Raw genomic sequence first — 26,562 nt, forward strand, 5'->3', positions numbered from 1 at the left:
ACAGACATGTCTTATCATTCAACCTTCCTGAAACTTCCACTTCATAAATCCGTTACTGAACACTTCAGCTTTATGAAAAGCATCATCTGGATGAGAGACTGGCAAAGACAGCACCTGGATTCTACCTACTCCCCACTCCGCCCACCCCATCTTCTCATCCACAACCCAGAACCACAGTCACGCATGGTTGTGTGTTAGTCGTTCAGTCGACTCTTTGCAACCCCATAGGCTATCATCCGCCAGGCTCCTCTGTCCACAGAATTCTTCAGGCAAGAATACTTGAGTGGGTTGTGATTCCTTCCTCCAGAGGATCTTCCCAACCCAGGGATCAAACCCAGGTCTCCCACACTGCAGAATTTTTACCATCTGAGACACCAGCGATCCTGCTTGAGGGCGATTTACTAACAAGAAGCGCTCCAGGTTGCTCTTGCTCATCATTGCCGCCAGATCCCAGATAAAAAGGTGAGTGTACAATTTCCAGAGTCTTGAAACTTCAGGAAACCACACTCTGGTCTCTGAAAAACCACAGGCTGAACCCACCCTGGTGACTGCTGCCCCCTGGTGGCCACACATACTCTCTGCAGGCCACCTGGAGCGTTTGTCGGCCGCAGGAGGCTAAGATCCCCCATCAGGTCCTGGATGCACTGTCGACCTGCAGGTGCTGCAGCGGCTAAAGGCGGTGTGGGGGCACCGGCAGGTGTCGGGGGTACAGATGGAGAGGAGACAAGACAGGAAGGGTGGCCAGAGCCGGAAGCAACTGTCCTGGCTGGTGGCTCAGATACATATGGTCCGTGGAATTCTCCAGGCCAGAATACTGGAGTGGGTAGCCTTTCCCTTCTCCAGGGGATCTTTCCAACCCAGGGATCGAACCCAGGTCTCCCGCATTGCAGGTGGAGTCTTTACCAGCTGAGTCACAAGGGAAGCCCAAGAATACTGGAGTGGGTAGCCTATCCCTTCTCCAGTAGATCTTCCCAACCAGGAGAGCCAGGGTCTCCTGCATTGTAGGCGGATTTCTTTACCAACTGAGTTATCAAGGTGCCCACAAATTAGAGGTATGGGGTGAGAGGCAGGGGGAGGAGCTAAGAGAGAGTATAGTGGTTCCAATGCCATCACCTTTCACCCCCAACACAGGGCCTGTTCTGCCTGGGGAGTCACTGAAGGTTCCGAGTGTCCCGCCAGCAGGTTGAAGCCCCCCCCAAGGGCAGTGTGCCCACTGGAGACCCTTCGTCCAGGAGGGTAAGCCAGTGTGCTGGCAACACCGAGAACCCAACCCTCCCTTTGCCCCCTCCCCACCCTGGGAGCCCCAGGGCAGGACAACTGCCAACCCCCTGCTCACCCCAGAAATGATACAGCCCACGGAGGACACGCAGCCGCTGTAATGTAGCTTGTTTTTATTTATGTCCACAAATATTTCAAAAAAATTACAAAATACTCAAATGGAGAGAACACAGAAGTCACAATTTCTGGGTGTCTACTGTTTACACTGTGTTATCTCATGGCAAACTACTCATATATACATTTAGCTTCAAGATATATATAAACGTAGCAAATCAGAATGTACACTCCGCTCTGCTGCTGCCGCAGTGAAGCTCGACCTCGACGACAGTGAACAAGATACACGTGAAACACGGAAACGCAAAACTCAACTCCCAACCAAGGGAGGAAACCCAAACGGAAACCAGGAGGCTGGGCTTCAAAGACACCGCGAAGGTCTGGGGCCTCCTACACACACTGGAGTTGACCAGTGAGGGTTTCAGGTTCTGGGTTTTTAAATGGAAGAATCTCAGTGCTTCAGCTGGGGATGTGAGGAGAAAACCAAAACCAAACGAGAAAATGCCTTCAGACGGTTTTCAAATACAGACTCCCAAGTACTTCACTCTCTCTTCTTTGGAAAAATGGACAATAGAGAGAGGAGATCAAGAAGGTGTAACTAAACGGTAGGCATCATGGTCTACCAGAAGGGAGAAGAGGAAGGGTGGGCAGGCGGGGGTGTCCGTGCTGGAGCCGGGAGCGGCAGGAAGGCGCCTGGCTCAGAGGCATGGAGCCTGAAGCATTGAGCCCGCCCCCATGGCACGTGGCGAGCCTTGGCGACATGACTGCTCCTGGCCAACCTGCCATGAGAGTGATGACAAAGTTTCCATCTGAGCCTGCCTCCCCTCAAGGAGCTAAAGTTAAGGCAGAAATGGAATGAGAGAAAAACCAGAGAAAAAAACCTACTACTACAAACATTTTCAACAGACCAAACAACCCCTTATGTGTCCCAACTGAAACTGAACATGGTTTGACAGACACTGGAAATGCCCTCACCACAGGTCTGAATCCAGAACCTGAATCTGAGCTAATACCTGCTGGTTTCTAGGTCAAAGTGCCAGCCTCTTGGCCCACCTCTCTGTGGTCTGGGACATGCTCCATGTCCGCTGACCCCAGGTGGGACTCCGGCTCTCCTTTCACTCTTGGCTGGGACCCCTGCACATCATGGCAGGAAAGGCCCTCAAGGGTCTGAGACAAGAGGGACAGACAAGGGCACATCCTGGCAGAAAGTTTCATCAACAGGTGCATAACGGCCCCCAGAGTCCTCACCCTCTGTTCTGGAGAAAGGGCATCATGTGGGCACCTTGGAGAGCAGAGGCAGGCTCAGGGCTTACTGTCCCCTCGGAGGGGCCCCCATGTGGAGCCTGCCTCCCACCTTACGTCCGCGACCCCTGTCCTGCTTCTGTGAGGCAGAGCGGGACACCAAGTGTGGTGATACGAGGACCCGACAGGACTGCCACCCACAGCTGGGACACCTCCTGGAGGCCCTGACCCCAAAGCAGCCTCTGAGTGGGGCAAGGACGGCCCCGCCTCCCCACAAGGAGATCCGAATGACCACACACACCAGAAAGCAGGCTTCTGACAGATCCTTTGGCAAGCACACGTGCTTAGTGAGAATTGTTTTCTTCAATTTTCTAGGATGTTTATGAAATAGTCCAAATATTGGGGGCGGGGGGAGCAGTTCATCCAGACCAATCAAATGCGCGTGTACAGAAATCTACAAGGAAATCTACAACCAGACACACAGGAACATGTGCTTTCGCGCCTGCAGAGACGGAACGGGGGACACTCAACTCCTGCGCTCCCAGTGCACAGCGAGTCGGCTGAGCTCACCACGGTCCGCACCGCTGGCAAAGCAGGAGCCGGGAACAGACAGAAGTGAGAACCAAAGCAGCAACACAAAGAAACGGCTTGTAATGTTGTCTCTGCAATCCCTGGCTGCTCCCAAACCTAGCCCCTAGCCTCCTCTGCCCCTTTGTAACTAGTAACGCCCATCTGTTCCCTTTAATTAAAGGGATAATTATATATAACTTTTTATTAAAAAATCAACTCTGTATTCTGTCAATAGCTGGTAGGAATTCACAATTAGTGACATGGCTGGAAAAAATAGATCAGAATAGTAGTTCATGGAAGGAAAAAAAAAAGGCTGTTCTAAAATTATTTATTTACAGACGTAAAAAGCCATGCACAGAACCTCCTCAAATTATGAAGATCTCCTACAATGTATTAAAATAAAAGATTTTTTAAAAATTATAGCTCTTGGATTCCAAACTCAGATGCTGCAGACCGTGTGGGTTCTGGGACACACGCAACTGAGTGTGTCTGCACGCACTGAAGGGTGTGAACTGGGATCTAGCACCTACTGAGAAAAATCAAGGAAGGAAAAGAAAGCTAAAGCCAAACCCCAAGACTGCAGGGGCACTTTCTGGGTGTTCAGTCCAGTCCAGGACTCACTAAGTTTCTGGGGGACTGTCATGCAGGGAGACCCAAACCAGTCTCAAGGAATCCTCTCTACAAACGAACACTATGTATGCTGATACATTTTTAGTTGTGGGGTTTTTAAATATATAAAGAAATCTTTAGAAGATATTCTTTTTGCTTTTAGAGCTCCTATTGTATGTAAAAAGTCCTGTTTCTCTCCCCCAAGAATTGGGGTTTCCACAGCCAGCGTTAACAAATAAATAACTTATAACTGCTTGTCACCTTCTTTCTTCAGTCGACTAGAAAAAGAAAAGGAAAAAAAAAAAAAGGAAAAGTCATAGGTATCAGGCCTGGGCAGGCCTGCAGCTGGAGGGTCTGGACGCCTGAGCAGCTGCCACACTGCTGACCCCCTCCCCACCCCGCTCCCTCCCCCACCCCCAAGACCATCAGGAGTCCCCTAACTGGCAGGGGAACAGCCTGGCACTTGTTGATATGGGGTGGGCGAGTGCAGCTGGGAGGGGCGGGGTTGGGGACCCACAGACGGAGGGGGCCTGGCCTCCCCCTCAGCCCCTCCCCGCCTTACCTGTAATAATCCTCCTGACTGGGCAGGTGGCCACCATGCATGTGGGGGTGTCCGTGCAGCCACTGCTGCTCCATGGCCAGTCTCTGCAGCTCAGCCGACTGGGCGTGCATGGCCTGCAGCTGGTGGGCTGCCGACATGGGGGGTGGGATGGCCCCAGGCAGGTCTCGGGGGTAGGGGGTGCCTGTCAAACACCAAACAGCCCCTGCTATAGCAAGGCCAAGGCAGTGGCCAAGATGAGGCCGCCAAGGAGGTCAGGTCAGGAGAGAGCCTCCCGAGGGCAGGATCAAGAGGTCACCTACTGGGCAGGGACCAGCAGAGCAGAGCCTCTGGGGAGAAACAAGTGTGGTCCCTGAGCCCCCTCCCTCCACCTCCCATGGGGCCCCTCCTCCTCAGCCTACTGCCTGGTCACAGAGGCCTGCGCTCAGCCTTCTTACTCCCCTACTCCCTCTGGGCTCCTGTTGTGCATTTACAGCCTCATCCCCAGCTCCCCGGGGGCGGGGGTCTGCCTGCCCAGCTCCCAGGGCTCCCCACCACACAGGAGAGGCCTGTGGTGAACACAGAGTAAATGCATGAACGGGAGAGCAGACTAGACCCCTGACCCAACCCTCCCTGGCCCCCTCCTTCCCCAGGCATCTTCTTACCAAAAACTGGGTGACGGAGCATCTCGTGCTCATGGGGGGGCTGTCCAAGCAGAGGGTTGGGGAGGGTGCCAGGGGGGTAGGGAAAGCGCGCCAGATGAGGGCCAGCGGTCAGGGGGTCGACCAGCGGGTGAACAGGGCCCGCTGAACCTAGAAAAGGGGGCAGAAGCACAGGGTTCGGGAGCTGCTCGCCCTCCTCGGTGGTATTCACAGCGACTTCCTCTTCTCCACAGATTGGCTTCTGGTCACCAGGCCATCAATAACCCTGACCTACTAACCCAGAGTGGCTGTTGCCCTCCCCGACTCCCCGCACGGAGCTCCAGAAAGTGACAGAGTGAAGAGCTGACCACGTGTTTCTTCCCCAGTCTCCTTAGCAGCCCCAATCTCATTTTGGCAAGGACCCTGGATCTGCAGCGCCCCGGAGCCAACTGCCCCAGCCTCATCCTGGGCCTGTGAGATCTACTGCCCCAGGCTGCCTCCTTGGCTCTTCACCCACAGGACCCAAAGCTAAGCAGGTGCTGCCTGTTGGGGCTCAGAAAGCCCTGGCCTCTCCCAGTGACCCTCTCAGCACGTCGCCTGTCTGTTCCCTGGAGTCACCCTCTCTGGCCCTGGGGCCTCTGCACCCACACTCTCTAGGCCTGAGGACGCTCCTTCCCTGGCCCCAACACCTCCCCGCCTCCAGATGCCTCTCTACAACAGCAGCGCTGCTGCTCCCAGCTCTCTGCTCAGTCATCCTCCAGAACACCAACCGCTCCTCACAAACTCAGACACGTTTATCGACTGTCCCCAGGTTTGAAAGGCGAACGTGGACAGGGGTGTCACCAGCTTCTACGGCTATGCCGGGCACATTGCAGGTCCTCAGTAAACATTTGTCAGGTGAACGAACATGCTAAGAACACTCGCCTGTCCTCTCGCAGGGCTGAGGCCCACCTGCTGCTAACCCCAGGGCTTAACCACAAACGTTCTTCATTCTGGGACCACGGTGTGAACCCCGCGTTAGGTGGGGCTGTGAACATGTGTAGGAAACTGGAAGTTGCCCTCCTTCCTTCTGGGGCCCACCCTGTCTGTTGTCTCCCTCCCTGTCCAGAAGGGGCCCAGGGGCCCCCACAGCAGGCCCTGACCCCCCTCCCACCCTGTCTGGCCAGTCTGCAGAGCCGCCCAGTGGGACACCAATCGTGCCGGTGTCGGCCTCAGACCAGCCTGTACCCCTGGCCGCCGACCAGTGGGCCTTCCAGAGATCTTGCTCCTGGAGTGGACAAGACTGGGCGGTCCTGGCCAGGTGAGCCAGCTCCAAGCTGGCAGAAGCCCGAGCCCTGTTCCCCGAGGGGGAGCAGAAAAGCTCTCACTGGTGACAACCCCCAGCTTCCCCGGGTGTCCTAGATGCCTCCAGGTGGCCCCAAAGGCTCTGCCCTGCTCCTCTAGACCTGTCTCCTGCTCTCAAGCAGCCCCAGAGAGCATAGGCCACCTCCTTCATTCCAGCCCCACTGCAGGCGCACGACTGAGAACCCAAGCTTCATCAGGAGATGGCGAGCAGAGGGCCCCAGGTGACTCTGGAGCCAGGGGGTATGCTGGGTACCCTCACACGTGCCAGGAGCTGCAAGCTCTGCTCCGGACAGCAGCCCCCCGACTCCCGCAGACCCACAAAGGGCGCCCACCTTGGTGGAGGGGGTCCTGCTGGTGGAGGTGCAGGTGCGAGTGGATGTGGGAGTGCTGGTGGTGGTGCGGGGTCACGTTGAACATCTGCAGCCGGGCCAGGGGGTCGCTGGTCAGCGAGGCCATGCGCTCGGCATGGATGCGCTCAGCCGCCAGTCTGTCTGGGTAGCTCATCTCAGGCCGCAGCTGGGGCCCGGCCAGGGCCAGTCTTTCCCTTTCCAGGGGATTCAGACCGGGATGGAAAGACGCAAAAGGGTGGGGGCCGGCGGCAGGGGGGATGGTGAGGGCACCGTGCCGGGCAAAGTGCTCCATGGGGTTGGCGGCTGGGTGCAGGGGATCCAGCTCCGGGGGCTTCACCTCGAAGCCCGGCTTCATCCGCTCCCGCAGCTCCCGCTCCCGGAGCTCCCGCTCTCGGATCTCGCGCTCCCGCAGCTCCCGCTCACGGATGGTGGGGTCAACGTTGTAGAGGCCGGGCATGTGGTAGGCCAGCAGCGGGTCGGTGGGGTTGAGGGGCACGTAGAAGGGGTGGTTGCGGTTGGTGGGTGACATGACATGGGGCCGGGCGTACTCGCTCAGAGTTCGGAGGGCCGGCGTGTCGGGTCCGATGTAGGGGGGCACGGCTGCAATGGTGGTGGGCGGGGGCTCGAAGGATGGCCGCATGTGGCCAGGACCGCCAAGCTGGGGGTCGCTGAGGCGGCCTTCATGTGCCGAGCTGGATGCCTTCTGCAAGAGTAAAGAGGCCGTGAGGGGCAGGCGCCTGGTCCCTGGCCCAACCGACTGGGTCCCCCACCCCACCCCTGGTCCAGACCTGCCGTGACGGGGGACCAGGAGACCCAGAGGGGTCAGCATATCGTGGACACAGAAGTAAGGCTGGTGGGTGCTGAGAGACAGCGAGGGGGTAGCCCACTCAAGGCGGGCGCGGGGACCAGCCCTTGATGCCCATAGAGCAGGCTGCCCTCCCGACTCACGGCTGCTCGCTCAGCCTCGCGCTCCCGTTCCCGCTCGCGTTCTCGCTCCTTCTCCTTCTCCTTCTCCCGCTCCCGCTCCTCTCGCGCCTTCTGCTCGGCCTCCCGTTTGGCCTTCTCGATGGCCTCCTCCCTCTTCTTGGCCAGTTTGGATCCCGCCAGAGGCATGAAGTACAGGTCGGTCCGTGCACATGAGTTGTAGCCCCGGTCCAGGTGTTTGTAGAACCTATAAAGGCCCGGTGTCTCGCTGGGTCCCAGCCGAGGCCCCAGCTACCCCTGTCCTGGACGCGCCTGGGTTCCCGGGACCTCTACCTGGCAGACTGGCTGGCGTGGCTGGGGGTGTCCACCACAGTGGGCTCAGGGGACGGGCTCCGAGGCAGGGGAGGGGGGCTCTCGGGCTCCTCAGCATCGTCCAGAGCCTCTTCCTTGATCTGGACGGTGGGGAGTGGGCAGGTTGCCCCCCCAGGTACGCTGCCTCCCGAAGAAACAGCAGCAGAGCAGGGTGGCTGGGCCGAGGGGCCAGATCCCGCCGGAGGAGTAGAGGTGGAGGGGCAAGTCGGAGGGGTGATGGGAGGGGGGCCCCCAGGGACAAAGGGGTGTTGTGCAAACGGGGGCTGAGGGGGCACCTGGTGGAGGCCTGTGGCGGGGTGGGAGGTAGCAGCAGGGGGCAGGCCCTGGCTCTGAGTCAGCACAGGGGGCTGTGCAGGGGACGAGGGCAGTGGCTGGCTCTGTGGCATGAGCTGCAGGGGCGGGGGGTGGGCTGAGGGCGGGTGGTGAGTGGACAGGGAGCTCAGGGGCTTCAGAGCAGGAGGGGGTGGGAGGTTGGCATTCATGGAGAAAGGAGAGGGCCCCGAGAGGTGAGGGGGGTGCTTGTGGGCCTGGGGCGCTGGCAGCTGGGGGATGGGCGTGGTGGGCGGGGGCTTGATGTGGGGCATGGCCAGAGGTGCTGGGGGCAGGGGCTGCTCCCGGGGGGGCTGCTGAGGCTGCAAGGCCGACTGAGGGGCAGGGGGCTGCAGGGAGGTGTGAGGGTGGGCTGCTGCCTGGGACACCTGGGGAGGGAGGCCAAAGGGCTGTGGGGGCCCCGGGTGCTGCAGTAGGGACCCAGTCTGGAGGCCATGAGGGCCGGGCGGGCCCTGACTGTGCAGAGGGGGCTGGGTGTGGGGTGGGCCGGTGGTCTGGCCAGCTGGGCCCGTCAGTGGCTGCAGCGGGGGGTGCGGTGAGGCCAGCCGCTGTGGGTGGAGAGCGGGCGCCTGCTGGATGTGGGCATGGGGAGCAGCAGCTGAGGGGGCTTGCGGCTGGGTGGGGGGCTGGGAGGCCGAGGGGGAGCCCTGTGAGGGGCCCGCAGGGGCAGGTGTGGGCCCCTGGGTGGGCAGCTGGGCAGTCCCTGGCAGGGCAGAGGAGGGGGCTGGGGTAGCCCCTCCAGGAGCCTGCAGGGCAGAGGGCTGCGTCGTCTGCTGGGCCGAGGAGTCTGAGTCACTTTCGTTGTCCTGGGGGCTGGGGATGCTGGGGGACGTGCTGCGATTGTCCTGGTCAATGTCTTTGGGGTCACTGCTGCCCTCATCGTTGACGCTGCGGCTGTCCGAGCTCTCCCCCTCGCCTTCAGATGGCGAGTTGGGCCGGCTGATCTCCTGGGCCAGAGAAGGAGGATGGAAGGTCTAGGGAAGCCAGACGCCCCCTCCCCACCACACAGCGAGGTCTGGCTGAGGAGGCAGCAAGCAGGGACCACAGGTCCTGCCCTGACTCGGCCAGTCTTGGAGGTGCTCCAGGCCCCTCCCGGGGAGGCAAGACACGGCCACCGCCCAGGGGGCTTCTCAAGGGACAAGAGCTGCTGGAGGCAGTCAACGTGGTTCAGCCTCAAGCCTAACCTGGGTTTTTGTCTTCTTGGAGCTGGTCCTGTCGGCCTCTTCTGTATCCGAGGTCCCCTTCTCCCGCTGGCGTTTGGTGCTCTTAAGAGGGGATGTGGCTTCCTCCTTCACCTTCTGTAGAGGGAAGGCCCAGGAGAAGCCTCAGGCCAAGGGAGGATGGCCCAGCAGCCTCAGGGAATGACAACCACTTGCTGACACCTGGACTCCCCCTACACCATGCTCCACCCCAGAAACAAGAAAGCTCTGGAAGGGGCCAGTGGGGCCAGGAAGGAACAAGTATCTGCGGACAGGAAACTTAAGGCAGAGGTGGCCCCCATAGGTCTGTGCTGGGAATTACGTGGACCCCTTTTTCTAGGCCCCCGTCTGCAACCCCAGGCAAGGCCTTGCTGGTGCCCGCGAGGTCCCATGAATGACGGAGAGACTCGGGGGAGCTGAGTGCAGACTCCAGCAGCCCCTACCACCTGCCCTCCCGGCAGCTCACCTTGGCTGACTTCTTCACCGTCTCTGCTTTACTGTCGTTGCTGGAGGTGCTGGCCGCGCTGGGAGAGTTCCGGCCGCTGGAGCGGATGTCTTCATTGATGGGCGAGGCACGACCATCAGGGCTGGCTGGCTGCTTCTTCCGACCGCTGCGCAGTGTAGACATCTGCCCACCCCAACCGGAGGCTGGTGAGACTCGACCCCGGTCCCCACAAGGGCCACCTGGGCCCAGTTCCCAGGCAGGAGCCTCCAGAGTAGGTCAAATCCCAGCCCCTGGCAAACCACAGGCACCCCTGGCTGTCCCTCACTGCATAGGAGTCAACATGGAGCAAAGCAAGGAAGGGGTGAATGGGTGAGTTTACATGGAAAAGAGCGATTCTCAGCTTAAACTCGAAGCTCTCATCTCCTCCAGGGACTGTCCTGAATGACACAAGCTGGAATGGGCAGGGCTGTCTGAGGGGCAGAGGTTGGCCCGAGTGATGTTACACCTGAGCTCGGCTTTAAGTCACTCCCCCTCTTTTGTCTGCTCCACGGAACTGCCTGCTCCTCCCACCAAACACACACGCATACCGGCAATTTCATGTGATAGGATGGGAAGTGACCCAACCAGATGAGCTGTCAAATAATGCAGCTCAGCTCCTAAAACCCCCAGGCCTTGAGGGCATTTCTGCAAGGCCACGGGGCTCAGAAGGGATGGGGGTACAGCGATTCATGCTGGTCCACCAGCTCCCTGAGGAGATGTGAGGGAAGAGAGAACCAAGGGCTCTTCCCCACAGGCCGGGCACGTCCCCTCCAGGGTCTGTTTCTCTGCCCGAAATGAAACACTCCCAGCCTCCTCCTGGCGGGAGACGCGCGCAGGCTGCCTGGCCAGAGACTCACCGAGCCACGACTCCGCCGCGTCCTCATGCTATGCTTCCCGCTGAGCCCATCGTCCTCCTCTTTGACGGGCTTGAACATAAAGGGTGGGGGGTCCACGGGCTTCTCGATGGGGGGCAGCTCACCGTACTTCTTGAAGTGGATGCGGCAGTCTGTGCACAGCAGGATGTTCTCCCGGCCCCCGTGGTGCCAGTCCTTGGAGGCTGCAGGAGGGAGGGGAGGTGGTGTGGCTGCCAACCTCAGACACCAATGTCCGGGGCTACAGACATCCAAGCAGGGAGGCCCTTCAGTGGGCTTGGCTGACCCTGGTACCACGAGGACCACGTGGCCCTGGCCTCGGCCGACACCTGTCACTCAACAGCTCGGGTGCTGCCACCCTGCTTCTTCCTAGAAGGAAAGGATCTCAGGACTGTCCACCACCCCACCTCATCTCAGGATGAACTGACAGGAAGAGGTGGCAGCAGGCTCCCCGGAAACATAGGCGCCTCCGCCCTGACCCTGAGCAAGTCTGTCCCAGCCCCTGGTCAGCACTCCAGCCTGACTGCTAACAGGAAAGTCTTCCACTTTCTAAGTAACCCTTAAAACAATGCAGATGTCAAGTCTCCAATTTGATTCCCCAGACATTCAGAACCGGGAAGTGCCTGAGCCTGGCTGCTCCAGCGAAGGCCCCCCTCCCACTGGCCCCACTTACTGGTGGTGAAGCAGTGGCGGCAGGCGTAGCCCTTCAGCTCCTGCTCACTGTCCTCACTGTCGAAGTCATCCTCACTGGCTGAACTCAGGTCCACTGGGCATCATGGGCACACGAAGGGGTGGGGGAGACACCATCATGCTGGGCCAAGACTGGACCCCCTGTTACCTCTGACCTGCCCCAGGCTCTGGGCCAACAGTCGGAGCGGCCCAGCAGGCTGGCTGGGGCAGTGTTCACAAAGGACCACTCTGAGTTTCTCAGAGCCAGTCGTCAGAATGAAGAACTCGTGTATGAGGGATGGTACCCAACAATCTGCTCTGTCATTCTGGTGGTCTGCTGTCACACCTCAATCCTGGAGAAGCTGGCACTGATGCCCACAGATGGTGGATCTGACTTTCTGAGGGGTTTCCTCTACATCAAGGCTCAGTGCCCTTCTGGCCTCTGTTTCCCGTTTGTGACCCTCAGGCTGAGTGCCCTGGGCCAAGACAGGATCACAAGCCATGAATCTAGTTTTCAAAGGTTAAGAAGGTGTGGGCTTCACTTTTGTATAAGACTGCACATCACAATGGGACCAAGAGGAGGATCTCAGAAAAGTAGGAGGAAGAAGAAAATGTTAAACTGATAGTATTGCGACCACAAGTGCTAAGGGAGATTGCTAAGGGAGATCGTCCTCCAAAGTCAAAAACCGTCTCAGGCCAAGGCCAAGGCCAAGACTTACAGATAATATTAAGTTTCAGAAAAATCTATATGCACAAGTAGTTTGTAAAACTCTTAGATCAGGCTTTGCAACACACACACATGCACGCACATATACCACTGCCCCGGTCCCAACACAAGCTCTGCCAAGGACGGCTGTGAGAGCAGGTCCACCCAGAGCTGGGACATGGAAGCTTGTGGCGTGTGCAAAGCCCCCACTTACAGAATTCACTGGATGGGGGTCTGGAGGGCGTGTTGACGGGCGTGGACGCAGTGCGGGTCTTGATCCTCCGGAACACGGCCTGCCTGCGGTGCCTGCGGTGGGCCCGGGAGCTGGCTGCTTCTGGGGTTTTCTTCCAGTAGTAATAGAAGGTGATCAGTTCTCCCTGCAGGAGAGAAGGGTTGGCTATGAGGCAGATGCACAGCCTTGGAGCAGAGGCTGGCTTTATCACAGCTGCCCTGGATGCCTGGGCTCACTTGAGACACACCCGTGGAGCTGCCTGTGCAATGGGCCAGTGGGGCCTGTCTGCCAGCCCGTCAGAGCGTAACTTCTAGACATCAAGAACATTTATCCACAACAAGTATCTGCTGGGTGCCTACTATGAGCAGTTCTAAGCACTGGAAGTGCATCAATAAACCTTTGACAGAAAGGAGAACGCCTGTCCTCCAGGTGTGTGTATGTATATGCATGAGTGCACACAGGGAACATCTGTGAACAGCAAGTCAGTGAATCCACATGGGGAAACATGGAAATGCCCAGCCAGGGAGACCATTCCAGAAACAACTGAAGCTAACAACTGAAGTGGCAAGAACTGGGGCCAGGAGGGAGGTTGGGAAGAACAGAGCCCAAGCCCAGGAAAAGTGCTATACGGCCCCTGGCCAGGCCCAATGCCCACCCTGGACGAGCCAGCACAGGGTGCTGACGGCGAAGCTGAGGCCTGGCAAAAAGACTGAAGAGTGGATGCAGCACACACTGGTGCACCACACGTCCCAAAGTCGGTGTGTAAGGCCAAAGGAGCTCCTCTTTTCATGGAAGGCCCTGAAGAAATGGAGCCAAGACAGCTTTTAAAAACAAAGCCAGGAGAAATGAGTCCAAATGCAACTTTTTAATAAAGGGCACTTGTGGCCCTCCCAGCCTCAAGGGGCTCCACCATAAGTTCACACACACACGTATACACATGCACGTACACACAATATGTACATACCTACACACATGTACAGAATACACATGTGCACACACATACTCGTACACACACGTGTGCACACACACACACACACACATACACACAGGGGCTGGGGGCAGCAATGGCATGTTCCACTAATGCAGGCTAACAAAAGACCAGTATCTTGGGGGTCTTTGCTTTAAGAAAAAGTGTCTCTACTTAGAATTTAAAAATAGTTAAAACAGTCAGAGAGCCTCAATCACACTGATCTTCTCTAATTACATCACTACTCTGGAAAGTCAGTACCATATCTTGGGGTGTGTTCTGAATGTGGGAGGGTCCCCACATCTAAGGGTTGGAGCTACTTGGCCAAGGCTCACTCTGCCTCATGGAAAGCTCTCCATTCTGTGAATGCAGGAGCCAAAAAGGAGAAGCAAAGACTGTCCACCAGTGACCTGAGATCTAGCTGGAAAGACCAATGCTGAGGAGACCGAAAGAGACGAAGCAATGCAGGTACCACGTGACACCTCCGTGACCAATGGATGCCCAGTCACAAGAGGTTTCTCTGAAAACACCCCCAGGAGCAAGTAAGCCACTCCCCATCCTCTTTCCAGTTCCACATGGCGGTACCTGAACAACACAGGACAATGTAGCAACTGCCAATTTCTTCCTTGTTTGCCTTCTACATGTCAGTAGAAGTTAGTCTACAAACACAGCCTCCAATGTCCCCATAGTGAGGGGAGCGTTCTGAGCCTCTGAGGTCCCGACCTGAGACACCTCCTGGCTCCTGCCTCTTACTTCCTACCTTCCTGACTTAGCCAGTCATTTATCTATACTGATCTTTTGCTGTTGGCTGGCTGGAGGGCACAAACTCATAAATCCACTGTGATTAAGAGATCTGTGCTGACACCAGTGACCTGGTTCCAGTTTTCCTAGGAGGAAACAGACCAGAAGCCAAGGCAGGTCACTGTCACCCTTCAAACACTGTCAGAGCTGCAGGTGCCTCGTCAGTTCAGAAGGGCAGCTGGTGCAGTAAATCATAGCCCAGTCCCAGGGCTGGAAAGAAGAATGAGAAACCCAAAGGATCCCTGTTCCTCCCACCTCTACCTTCAGTGGAAGTTGTCTCAGGGGCCCCGGGACAGGGCTGAGGTGTGAGGGGAAATGGCAAGCTGCAAGAGGCGAAACAAAATAGAAATGGGAGAGAAACCTGAAAGGGAGGCACGACCACCAGGTCTCTGCCACACCTCGGTCTGACCTGTAGGCTGTGAACAAGCCACCCTGACGGTTCTGGGCAGTCCTGGTCTGCAATTCATGGATACAAGGGATCATTTCTGTTCCTCAAACATGAAAGAGTTTCAAATGGTATTAAGAAATGGTATAACCTGCAGATTCAAACAGAAGCCAGAGTTCAGGCCCAACATCAGATGCTGGACAGAAAAGACTCAGGAAAAGCCCAGGTTCACAACCTGAAGCCTGCACTGGTCCTCCTCGAGTACGTGATCGGGACACACACACTTAACATTAAAATAAGTGTCAACTTATGTCAACCTTAAGTAATAGCTCTTAAACAAGGAGCCCGGGACAGATGCCATCCTCTGAGTATCAAAGATCAAAATGGACTGCAGTAGTAGAACGAAAGAATATCAATTTCCAAATTCAGGGAAGACAGGGGAGTGACAAGAAATCTCATATACCACTATGGACATGTAAAATGGTCAAATCACTTTGCAGAACTCTTTTGGCAGTTCTTAGAAAGCCAAATGGGCTTCCCTGGTGGCTCAGACGGTAAAGAATCTGCCTCCAATGCGAGAGACCGGGGTTCAATCCCTGGGTCAGGAAGATCCCCTGGAGAAAGGCATGGCAATCCACTCCAGTATTCTTGCCTGGAGAATCCCATGGACAGAGGAGCCTGGCGGGCTAGTTCATGGGGTCACAAAGAGTTGGACATGACTGAGCGACTAATACACAACACAAAGAAAGCTGAACATGGACCACACGGCCTAGCAACTAATTTCACTCCTAGGTGCTTACCCCAAAGGAATACAAATATGTGTGCCCACTAAGACTTTTACACAGACATTCATAAAAACTTCACTCTTCAAAGCCCCAAAAAGTGCCTTAATGGGAGAACGGACAAACATATTCCGGTACACCCACTCATGAGAATACTACGTGGCGGTAAAAAGGTAAAACAACGGACAGCTACAACAAGCAGGCACGTCTCAGATATCACACTGAGTAGCAGCAGCCCGCACAGGAGGGCCCAGGCAGGACGAGTGTCTGTCTGCGTCTGGTGCGTGGGGCGTGGGCCACTGCCTGTAAAAGGACCTGAGGAGACCTGGGTGATGAGGCTGTCCTACAAACTGACTATGGTGTTATTACATGGATGTGTACAGTTGTCAAAACTCACTGGACCTGTGCCCTCTGAGTACATTTTTATGATCCATATGGTATACACACCAGTAATACATCAGCAAGTTGACTGGGAAAAAAAAAATTCCAGACCAGGTTTTATTAGCTGCCTCTCATCCACTGTAATGTCTAGGAAGGGATTAAACATTGGAATGGAGCAAATCTAGGAGGATTAGAAGCAGCATACTGGTGACTGCATGGGTGGCTAGGTCTTGAGCACAAACAAAAGAGGATGCCGGGGAAAGCTCTGGTTCTACAAACAGGGAATGAAGCAGCTCGAGGCCTCCCCAGGAATGAAGTCAATTGAACTTTACTCAAACATGCATAGCGTGTGCTGTGGAGACCCACTGCACATAAATTCAGAGAACAAAAGCTGTTGCAGAAATCAATAGCTTACTGAAACATTAACACAGGCAATCATTGATCAAAAGGCAGCTCCACAAAGGCAGCCTTGCAAATTAGCTCCTGCTTGTGCTTGCAAGCAAACACAGAGGCACAAATGTTGTCGACATGAATGGCCTGTAATGATCATTTGTCCCCAGTGCTCTCCGCTCATCTCACAACAAGGCCTTACAGTCAACATGCCTCTCATCTCGGGGCAGCGGTTTAGTGCCTGGGCAAAGAAGCAGAAGGGGTGAAGTCATCTTCAGGGGTTCCGTCATGGCTGCAGCTCTTGCGGGAGGAGCGTTCATGGCCCGGGTCTATATTTTTAGCAGATTCTCTTGCCCTCTCCAACTCCCCTGCCTTTTCTGTTGCTGCAGGGGTGGGGTGGGGGGTATCCTACAGGTGAGAGGCAGAAAGCCAATGGCAATGAGACATGTGGCCCTAGATTAAGGACTCACTTTCCTCCCTGAGCCAGGTTCCCATACAGCAGCTCTTCTCTGGGGGATAGGAAAACTAGCTGTATTAGGTCTTTCTGACTTTCCACCAAAAGAAAAACGGGGGGCAGGGGAGTGCCAGGCACAGAAGAGAAGGGGAGAAATAAGCTGCTCAGGGCAGCACTCTGGGTGGATCGGGGGCCTGGGGGACAGAGAGAAACCAAGACATAGAAATGAGTCGGGCAGACAGAGGCTCAGTCACAGGCATGCCTATAATCCAGGCTTGGCCACTGGGAATCATGAGGAGGAATCATGGCTCCACTTCTGTGCTCTCCCCACATCCTATTGGCTCCCCACTCCTCTGGGCAAAAAACCATCAGGGCAGGCTCCCCTCCCTGCGTTGCCCTGGGCAACCAACTGAAGCGCAGGGCTGGGATTGCTCAGTGGCATCTGTCTGCTCACCTCTCACAGGGAGCTTCTCGGGTATGAACCCACTTCAGGGAAGCAATGCTTTATCTGAGGGTGGGTGGGTGGCAGGGGCACGATGAGCCAGGAGACCTGTTCCAGGGCCCGAATGGACGTCACTGGATGGGGGCCATGGGCTGGAGTGGGAGCTGACAATCCTGCTGCTGGAGACCACCTGACCAGGTCAGTTTACCTGCAGGTGGTTGGTAAGCTGAAACACTGCCCATGAACCCAGCTGCTCTTTCCTTTCCCTCATTCAGCCACTGCACTGCTAGGGCAGGAGAGCCTGTAACCTGTCCTGCACAAGAAAAGGATAATCTCTTTTCTAAAGTAAGATGAGCTACGTGTGTTCTCTGTAAGGGACCTTGGGGAAGCAGGAGTACAGACAGAATGCTTAAGAGGAAGGTGCTGCAGGCACTGCCAGTATCAAAGGTTCCTTCTCAGGGGGGATGTCTGTCTCCAAGACCGTCAAGGAGCACGCTCCCCAGCCCCGGGGTCTCTCCCCACTCAGCCCGCCACTAACTCCTCAGACACAGGCCCTCTGGGAGGCCGGTGCGCAGGCTGAAAAAGGCAGTCAGCTATTTTTCACCCCATTACTGAAGCTTAAGGGCACACCCCAGATTGAGTCCAATTAGTTGTGATTATAACAAAATTATTACTGCTACAACCATCTACACAGTCTCAACACCCCAAGGTGGTGGGAGAAGAGGTCCAGGGACCCTGGCTCAGAATCCAGGGTTGCCATCTACAATCAGGTTCTCTCTTTACAAGCCAAGGAAGGCCTCGGTCTTTTATAAATAACCCTGGACACACAGCATACCCTGCGCTCAGCTCAGGGTAGACAGTGCTCCTTCTCTTCCACTCTCACAACATGGTTCCGTGAACCAGCAGAAAGAAACAACACTGATCACTGATCTTCTGTTACGCTGTGTTAAGGAGGGCCTTGGAAAACCAGTGTCCTCCTTTCTGTACATGCACAGAGGGGCAGGGTAGGTGCAGGAGACAAGAAGGAATCTAACCCAGGTCCCTGCATACTACCGAGAACCCAGTACCAGCCCCAGAAGGTGCCCAGTAGTCAGTCAGTCAGTTCAGTCGCTCAGTCGTGTCCGACTCTTTGCGACTGCATGAATCGCAGCACGCCAGGCCCCCCTGTCCATCACCAACTCCCGGAGTTCACCCAAACTCATGTGCATTGAGTCGGTGATGCCATCCAGCCATCTCATCCTCTGTCGTCCCCTTCTCCTCCTGCCTCCAATCCCTCCCAGCATCAGAGTCTTTTCCAATGAGTCAACTTTTCACATGACGTGGCCAAAGTATTGGAGTTTCAGCCTCAGCATCAGTCCTTCCAATGAACACCCAGGACTGATCTCCTTTAGGATGGACTGGTTGGATCTCCTTGCAGTCCAGGGGACTCTCAAGAGTCTTCTCCAACACCACAGTTCAAAAGCATCAATTCTTCCGCACTCAGCTTTCTTCACAGTCTAACTCTCACATCCATACATGACCACTGGTAAAACCGTAGGCTTGACTAGCGGACCTTTGTTGGCAAAGTAATGTCTCTGCTTTTGAATATGATATCTAGGTTGGTCATAACTTTCCTTCCAAGGAGTAAGCGTCTTTTAATTTCATGGCTGCAATCACCACCTGCAGTGATTTTGGGTGCCCAGTAGAGCCACCCACAAATGCCCTTCTGCTGTTAGTGGAAAGGAATTTCCTCTTTACCGAAGTTTTAACACTGCCTACTAAGAAGTAGGGGGAGCAGAAGAGATGAGGTGGGGAAGCAGGCCTGGAAGCTGCTCGTGAGAAGGGCATTAAAATACAGCCTCTTTCTGAGGTCATTTTACAGGCCCTCCAGGCCCACAGTCTGCGTGGTGGGACAGGGGCCACGAAATGGCCTTCACATGCCACTGACACACCCCACTGCAGGGCTCAGAGAGTAAACATTTAGAAGAAGTTCTCTTCTTTCTCTAAGACCTATTAGTAACTGCTCGGATGTTAAATATTTTAACTTGAGTACACAGAGAGAGTGCAGCTAAGTGATCACTATAGAAGGCCTCAAGTCAACATGCCAATGGACAGTGAGAAGCAGAGCGGGGTTACTTGGCTAAAATTTCTGTTTGGAGAATACCCTTCAGTCATGGTCTGGCTCCTTCTTTGGTGGCCCAGGTAAAAAGGGTGAAGAAATTTACCACTTACTTTTTGGACAGAACAGAGATATAAAGCTTAAAAGGAAAAAAAAAAAAGAAAAGGTGTTTTTGCAAGAAGGTCCAGGAAGCAGTGAGTGGTGATGAAACAAGGCCCCAACCCCAGGGGGGGAAGGAGGAAAAGGAGACACACACAGCGCAGAGCTGCTTCTATGCTTCGGTCCCCAGGCCAGGGCCCCAGGAAGCGACAGGGAGGCCACTGGAGCCGGGGCCAGGGAGCCTGCCTGGGACGCGTCCTCTGGGAAGAGCTGCTCTAACTCCTTTGATTTCCACGGCCACCTCTGCCTGTGAATTACAGCTGCACTGTTTCTTGGCAAAAATGACGGATTGATTCGAGGGTAGTGAAACAAGTCAGAACTTCCTGGCACAGACTCCCATGCAGATCACTCTTCTCTTGCTCCCTGAGGACCCCAGGACTGGACCTGACGACAGAACAGCTGAGGCGAGAGCCGGGCACGGGGTCGGACCATCACTGAGTGCAGGGGGAAGCTGTTCTCAGCAGTCTCTCTCCAGCAGGCAACTGCCTGTCTTCCAGCAGTGAGTCTGGTAATTAAAGCAATGCTGTCCTGGTTTCTTCTTTTGTTAACCAACCAGATCCCCTCGCCCCCGAAAGAGCCCCGACATTGTCAGCCTGCTCTCCTGCTGATGGTTATTTCCGCCTCTGTGGTCTCGGGGTACATTCAGGAGGAAGATGACAGGCTCAAAGGTGCAGCAGAACCACAGCCACCTGACCGCATAGCCACATCGAGGAAGACCTGCGCCCGGGGGCAGGCTCCCGATCCTCCATACCCCTACCGCCTCCCACTGTCCACGTTGCAGCTCCTCTCCTGGAGACAAAGGGAAGGGAGGAAAGGGAAGACACTGGAAGCCTGTGCAAGTCCCCTAGGTTTAACCGGTTATGATGATGAGGCCACGCAGACGCTCGGAGACACTCCTGAACCAGGCACTCTCACTGCCCATGTTGTAAATCCCAACTGTGTAGGGTGAAGGGGAGGAAAAACCTTTTCTTCTTTCTTTTTAAAACAATTACCACCACTACATTTGAACACTGTGAAGGAAAGGGGACAGGCCAAGGTTTATTTTAAACTCAAAACCATAATGAGATTTCCTAAGCTCTATGCTGCTTCAGTTGCTCAAGTGGCCAGCTTTGATCCCACCTCTGGTCCCACACCTTCCCTTGGATGTTCAGATCTGAGGTCCTGAGCTGGCCTGTCCCCTCCCACACAGAGACCAGGCCAGTCCTCTCAAAGCACAGCCCTTGTCTTGTCAACCTCCGCCTCCAAATCACCAAAGGAGCCTCAAGGCCTGCAGGGAACCGCGCGGCTGCTCCGCCGCCTCCTCCAGGCCTTCCCTCTGTCCCCAGAAGACAGTGTGCGCTCTGGCTTGCACTGAGCGTGGCGGCCAGCTCCCTGCTCCTCAGTGCTCCTTCACGGGGCAGGACGCAGCCCCGCAAGCCCTCACTACTCTGTTCTCTTGATGTCTGTCCGAGCCCTCCTCACCACTCGGGGCTCCAGCCATCACAGATGTCGTCCCACTTCTCTGTCCTGTACTCGTGGGCTCTCCCTTGGGCTGTAGCCACGAACGAGCCTGTCCAGCTGCCAAGTCCATGTCCACCCCATCTGAAGGCCCACCCCAGAGTCCAGGGCACCATCTCAAACATAGTGAGTGTTCAAAAAACACCTGACGGAATGAGTATTTTCTGAGAACTAAAATTTACCTGAAGTGAACACTAAAAGCATACAACTTCAGAGAAATGGAAGCAACACTGCCAGCTTTTGAGAAATGGATGCAAGATTGCTAACGTTTTATTTTGCCAGGTAAGGTCGTTAAAAATAACTACCTGATCTCAACATTATTTCACAAAAGAAATGACATTTTATCTTTTCTAGAAGGTATAATAAGATAGACAATCTCTAAACTAGAGTTCCTTAATTTGATACGTAGTGTTAACATGAACTGACTATAGTGTTCTTGCTTTTCATTTCCCACGGTCCAATGAAGACAGAATCCTCGAACCTGCGCAGTTGCTTGCAATCGGCTGCTCTCGGGTAGGCATCACAGCTGGCAGGAGGGCGGACCTAGGGACCCAGTGCCCTCACTTCCTCACCAGTGGCTTTATCCACAAACTAACTCACCACCCTTTTACTGGGCTGTTGAATATACAATAACGATGGTTAGGCACTATAAACAGGCACTTTTCATACCTTCGTATGTTTAGTCATCACAGTACCCTAACATTGTCATCATCCCTGCTTTATAAATAAGATGACAAGCCACAGGGAAACTGGTCACAGCTTCAGTCGGCAGGCCTGGGGGTCTCACTCCAGGGTCTTATGCTCTGAATCAGTCTGCTATGAACTAAGGGGAAGTAATCTTTTTTTGAAGCCTGAGGCTTGAATTTGGGTTATCTTTTTTATCTAAAGAGCTCAGTTCAATAGGATCTTAAACCCACTAACTGGACCCTGGGTAGTGGTGGCTCAAGAGCACAGAGGAGCACTATGCATCCCTGAGCACAACGGGCAGCCAGCCTTCCTACCCCAGCACACATGAATTACAAAACTGCTCCTGCCTGAAGCGATTCTTGGGGGACCAAGATCAGAGACTCACATGGCAGGCACGTGTGCACAAGCCCAGAGAAGTATTGCCTTCCCACACATTCCAAGAATAGACTCCAGTTCTTGGAAGTCTTGTCCCAAGACAGGATGGAGGCCACGGGCATGAGTACCCTTCCAGACCTGCTTGCCACACCTGGGCCACCCAGTGGCTCCTGCTCAGAAGCCCTTGGCCACTTCAAGCTCTAGGCACATGTGCTTGACATGTGCCAAGCAAGGGGTCGTCGCATGCCACTTCATCCTAAAGTCCTTGGTCTCTTCCTCCGGGAGGAAGTCTGAGTTTAGACCAGGTTGGGGCCCTTCTGCACATGTAACAAAACATCTTTCAAAACGAGCTTCGGCTAAAGTGTCTAAGTAAAGCAGTGAACCAGCTCCAGCTAGAAGCATCTAAGTAAAGCAGTAACCACCTCCAATGGCACTCAAAACCACAGACATGACTCACGGCTCCTGGATGGACCCCCTGAACCTCCACAATATGGCTGCTCCTCTCCAAGCAGCTCTATTAGAAAAATCTATCTATTAGACTTCCCTGGTGGCTCAGTGGTAAAGAATCTTCCTGCCAAAGCAGGGGACATGAGTTTGATCCCCTGTCCAAGAAGATCCCACATGCCGTAGGACAACTACTGAGGCTTCATGCTGCAACTACTGAAGCCTGAGTGCCCTAGAGCCTGCGCTTGCAATAAGAGAAGCAGAAAATAGCCCCTGCTTGCCGCAGAAAGCCCTGAAGCAGCAAGGAAGACCCAACACAGCCAAAAAATACATAAATAATTTTTAATGTATCTATTTACATAAATAACATTTAATGTATTTACTTATTTGGCTGCACCCTGTCTTAGTTGAGGCATGTGGGATATAGTTCCCCAACCTGGGATAGAACCCAAGCCCCCGGCATTGGGAGCATGGAATCTTAGCCACTGGACCACCAGGAAGTCCCAAATAAGTAATTTTTTAATGTAGTTATTTTTTTTTTAAAGCTATCTATATCTTTTTTTAAAAGCTATAACTGAGCACGAGGCAGAAGGTACTACCACTTAACAAAAAACAGTAACAAAAAATAACAGATCTGGAAATAACTGATTTGAAGACACAGATCAAGACCATCACCAATTGGTCTAAACTCCAGGCTGAACGGAAGGGCTCCCAGCCATGTGTGGGCCCCACACCAGCCCCTGGCACAAAAGCCAGGTAGGCCTAATGCGGCCACGTGATGGGTCTTCACTTAACACAGACCCCCACAAAACTGCCCACTGGGGGGGCACTTTATTTTTGGTTTTACTGTTTGTTAACATTTTAAATATAATAATGTCAATACCAGGAATCTCGTTTTCTCTGTAAAACCTCAAGAATTCATTCACTGAAATCAGTTTTCTTTCCCACAAGCCGAATACTTCATTATTTCCTGAATTTATTTTATTGGAGTTCAGCAACAGGGCAAGTGGGATTTCACTGCCATTGGTTCTATCACCGCATCACCCTTCTTAATGTTGTCTAGTTCCTGTAACAAAACCACAATTCTGCCAGCAAAGGGAGAGAGAGAAGAGTGAGGGGGAAAAAAAGAAAGCCATAAAACTGTTAAAACTGCCATTCTCCATCTCGTAAACATTTTTCTATTTATTGGCCTTTCATTGTGTGTGCAATCTTATTATCCCTGCACAGTATCAAAGTGACGCCCATCAGGATCACCCTATAAAATACACGTTGGCAACATAACATTCAATGACGGGAACGGGACAAAAGATGAGGGATGGGGGAGAGTGGCAGCTGCAGGACATTTTAAAGGGATCATCAGTTATATCTGTGCATTTCCCGAGGTGATAACTGAATACCAGGGGCTGGAGGGAAACCCATTTTTGAGCTCAGAAAGGATAGTTAAGAGAAAAATGTTTTTGTATTGGAAGCATGTAATGACTGCCAGGAAATGAGAACAGCTACTCCAGCAACACTGCCTCTTGTATTTTACAGTTTTTATGGATGCGTGGCAAGTTATCAAGTACAATCCATTTCTGCAAGTTGAATTTTGAAATAAAGGGCAGACTTCCTCATTGCAAAGAAAGGAGGGAAAGGGGTATTTAATTCTGTCACTGTATCACATTTGTTTAATAAAAGGAACAGGGCAAAGATGACTCTTCAAAGCACAAAAACACAATTACAGTACTGCATCCTCCTTCTCAGACGTGAAATGTGTCACGTCTTTCACCTGAATTTTCGAAGATCTTGGAAAAATCCACAGGCTTGCAAACCACACCTGTGCTTCTCTGTGCTCCTGGCTCATAAATGCGGCCAGCAGTGGCTTCATGGCAGCTTTCAGCACAGATCATCTCCAGAAAGGAGGTCGAGGAACAGTGACTCCCCACATGCAAGCTGTTTTGGCTGGGGGGTGCCCCTCCAGTTCCCGTGCCCAAGTCCTGGGCGAACTCCCAGGGAAGGAGGCGGGGGACCTCCAACCCCTCAGCTATGAGAGAAGCTGACAATCCATCACCGGCAGGGGAGGTGGCGGACCCCAGATTTTGCTTGCAGGGGAAGAACAGGTGCCAAAGAGGTGAAAGTGGTGAAGTCACCGGCCACTGAGGCCCCTGTCAGTGAGGCTGCCGGTTTCCTCACGGCTGCTTCACTGTGACCCAGGACAACCAGCCCAAGTCTGGAACACCTGGTAGATACTTGAGGTGCAAGACACCCAGCTCACCTGTGTGGGCGTGGTGGAGAGGGAGGGGACCACAGGATGGACAGACAGCTGTCTGCAGAACATCAAGGAAGCCCCCACAAGAAACAGCCTGTGCTACTCCACATGGCTGCCAGCAGATAAGCAAGAGGTCATATGGTCTGCACTCCCAGGTTAAGCAAAGGTGCCAGGCACCGTGACCACAGCTGCTGTGCGGCCGGCAGTCTGCAAGCATCATGCTGGTGACTCACGTGAACCCGCTCACTGAGGCTCAGAACACACATGTGATGTGACCCCAGGACCTTGGGCTGCAGTTTATGAAAACGACTTGTGGATTCCTCATCACAGTTCATGGTGAGGGCTCCGAGGGTTCACTCCCCCGGTTCCTATCTAGGTCTCCTGGTCTGGGGGTGCTGGTTCCCACAGGAGGTTGGGGAGTGCATGGGGTGCTGGGGTGCTATGGGTGTGCAGCCTGTGAGAGTGCATGGATGGGTCCTCTTGGATGGGGGGCTCCTTTGGCTCAGCTACTTGAAAACAGCTTGGCTGTTTTCCTGGCAGCGTCTCCCACCCTAAAGGGAACCTGACAAGATCATGCTGCCACTATGGGGCTGACTACCCAGAGGACAGCGGGGGCGTCCCTGGTGATCTCACACACCTCTTCAACAAGCTGGATGGAGCCAGGTCTCTAAAACAAGCTATGTGGTAGGGAAGACTCTCCAGGGCTGACTGGGATCTTTTCCCTCTTGTGTAATGTGATGCAGACTTATACAGCTCTTGTTCTGGGGACAAATCACCAGTGTTACCATCCTGGGTGGCTGCAGTCACCCCACTCTAGCTTTCCCCTCTCCCCCAGACTGATGTGGGTGTGGCTAAGAGGTGGGGCAAAGTACTTCCAGGGAACATCTGAACCTGAACTCTCAACTTTATGTTGAGACTGGCCGCGGACATGTAGGTGTCCTCTGTCCACACTTGGGAAATAATCTTTCCTTCATGCCCCACGTGTTGGTAAAAGGTCACTCTTGTCCACTGGCCTGGACTTTCCTACAAAGGGGGACACTGACAGATGAGCTCTGCATTCTTACTACCCAAAACCCAAGTCCCAGAAATGACCCTAAAAAGTCAACAAATAACATTAATTCAAGAGCTTTAAAACCATAAACATTTCCAGTTGCAGAAAGTCAATAACAGCCTTTACCCAGTTCTGCTTCACTTCCCAAAAGAGGTCAAAACCCTTTGCAGTGAAGGAGAAGAAAGGTAAGCATTTCTCTGTGAGGCGACTTCAGACTTGAGCCCACAACCACAGGGCTGTACTCTGCTGAGAAAGCTGTAGAGTCGCGGCAGAGCAGGGTTTCCAAAGAGACATCCCTTGGGCCCTGGTCTCTATTTAAAAACAGAGAAAAATATAGCATCCCACTCACTGAATTTTGACATTAAGAAGAGTCGATGCATACAGAACATTTAGCACAGTGCTTGGCCTATGGTAAAAGACACACAAATGTTTGTTAGGACACTGCAGTTGGGTGGTGGTGGCTACAATGTCTGTTCTTTTGCCTGAGTGGAAAATTACTGTATCACAGTCACAAATGAAACACAAAGTCCTAAAGTAAGAGAAAGCAAACAAACTCAGTATTTTTAGAAACAGCAAAAGTATTAAATATTTTTTAAAATTCCCATTCAAATTGAAAAAAAAAAAAAAAAAGCAGAAGTGAGTTGAACTGGATGGAGAGAAGAGTGCAACTGTATTCATAAAGCCACAGAGATCTGAATGGTTCAAGTGCATGCACTGGCCTAAGAGATGAACTTGCTGTGTTTGTGGGCTGACCATGCCCATCCCTGGGAGCCACAGGCACACATAGTTAAGCCCTGGTGATGCAGTAACCTCAGCAGTGCGGCCAAATGAGACCCACGTATCCCAGGTCAACACCTTCTGCTGCAGAGGACCACTTCTCGCCTGCACCCATTAACCTAATATCAGCGCAAACCAAAACAGTACAATGAGCCAGAATTCAGCCTCTGGGGACTAGTAACGCAACACAGGCTGTAGCAGCTGGGATCC

General features: G+C 54.0%; 1 protein-coding gene across 7 annotated transcripts in view; it reads right to left on the bottom strand.

The window, feature by feature from the left end:
• Positions 1 to 1,374: 1,374 nt before the first annotated feature.
• Positions 1,375 to 26,562, bottom strand: part of RERE (arginine-glutamic acid dipeptide repeats) — a 416,446-nt gene continuing 391,258 nt past the window's right edge. For all 7 annotated transcript variants that reach the window (XM_070385173.1, XM_070385171.1, XM_070385172.1 and 4 more), the window contains 11 exons: positions 12,397 to 12,559; positions 11,481 to 11,573; positions 10,793 to 10,992; positions 9,918 to 10,079; positions 9,437 to 9,550; positions 7,884 to 9,199; positions 7,575 to 7,797; positions 6,609 to 7,329; positions 4,957 to 5,103; positions 4,316 to 4,496; positions 1,375 to 4,031 (listed from right to left, as the gene is read on the bottom strand). In XM_070385173.1, the coding sequence (XP_070241274.1) occupies positions 3,998 to 4,031; positions 4,316 to 4,496; positions 4,957 to 5,103; positions 6,609 to 7,329; positions 7,575 to 7,797; positions 7,884 to 9,199; positions 9,437 to 9,550; positions 9,918 to 10,079; positions 10,793 to 10,992; positions 11,481 to 11,573; positions 12,397 to 12,559 (3,354 nt within the window). In that variant the 3' untranslated portion in view covers positions 1,375 to 3,997. The remainder of the gene's footprint in view (positions 4,032 to 4,315; positions 4,497 to 4,956; positions 5,104 to 6,608; positions 7,330 to 7,574; positions 7,798 to 7,883; positions 9,200 to 9,436; positions 9,551 to 9,917; positions 10,080 to 10,792; positions 10,993 to 11,480; positions 11,574 to 12,396; positions 12,560 to 26,562) is intronic.

Source organism: Bos mutus, chromosome 16 (genome assembly GCF_027580195.1).
Source record: "Bos mutus isolate GX-2022 chromosome 16, NWIPB_WYAK_1.1, whole genome shotgun sequence".
NCBI classification, from domain to species: Eukaryota; Metazoa; Chordata; class Mammalia; order Artiodactyla; family Bovidae; genus Bos; species Bos mutus.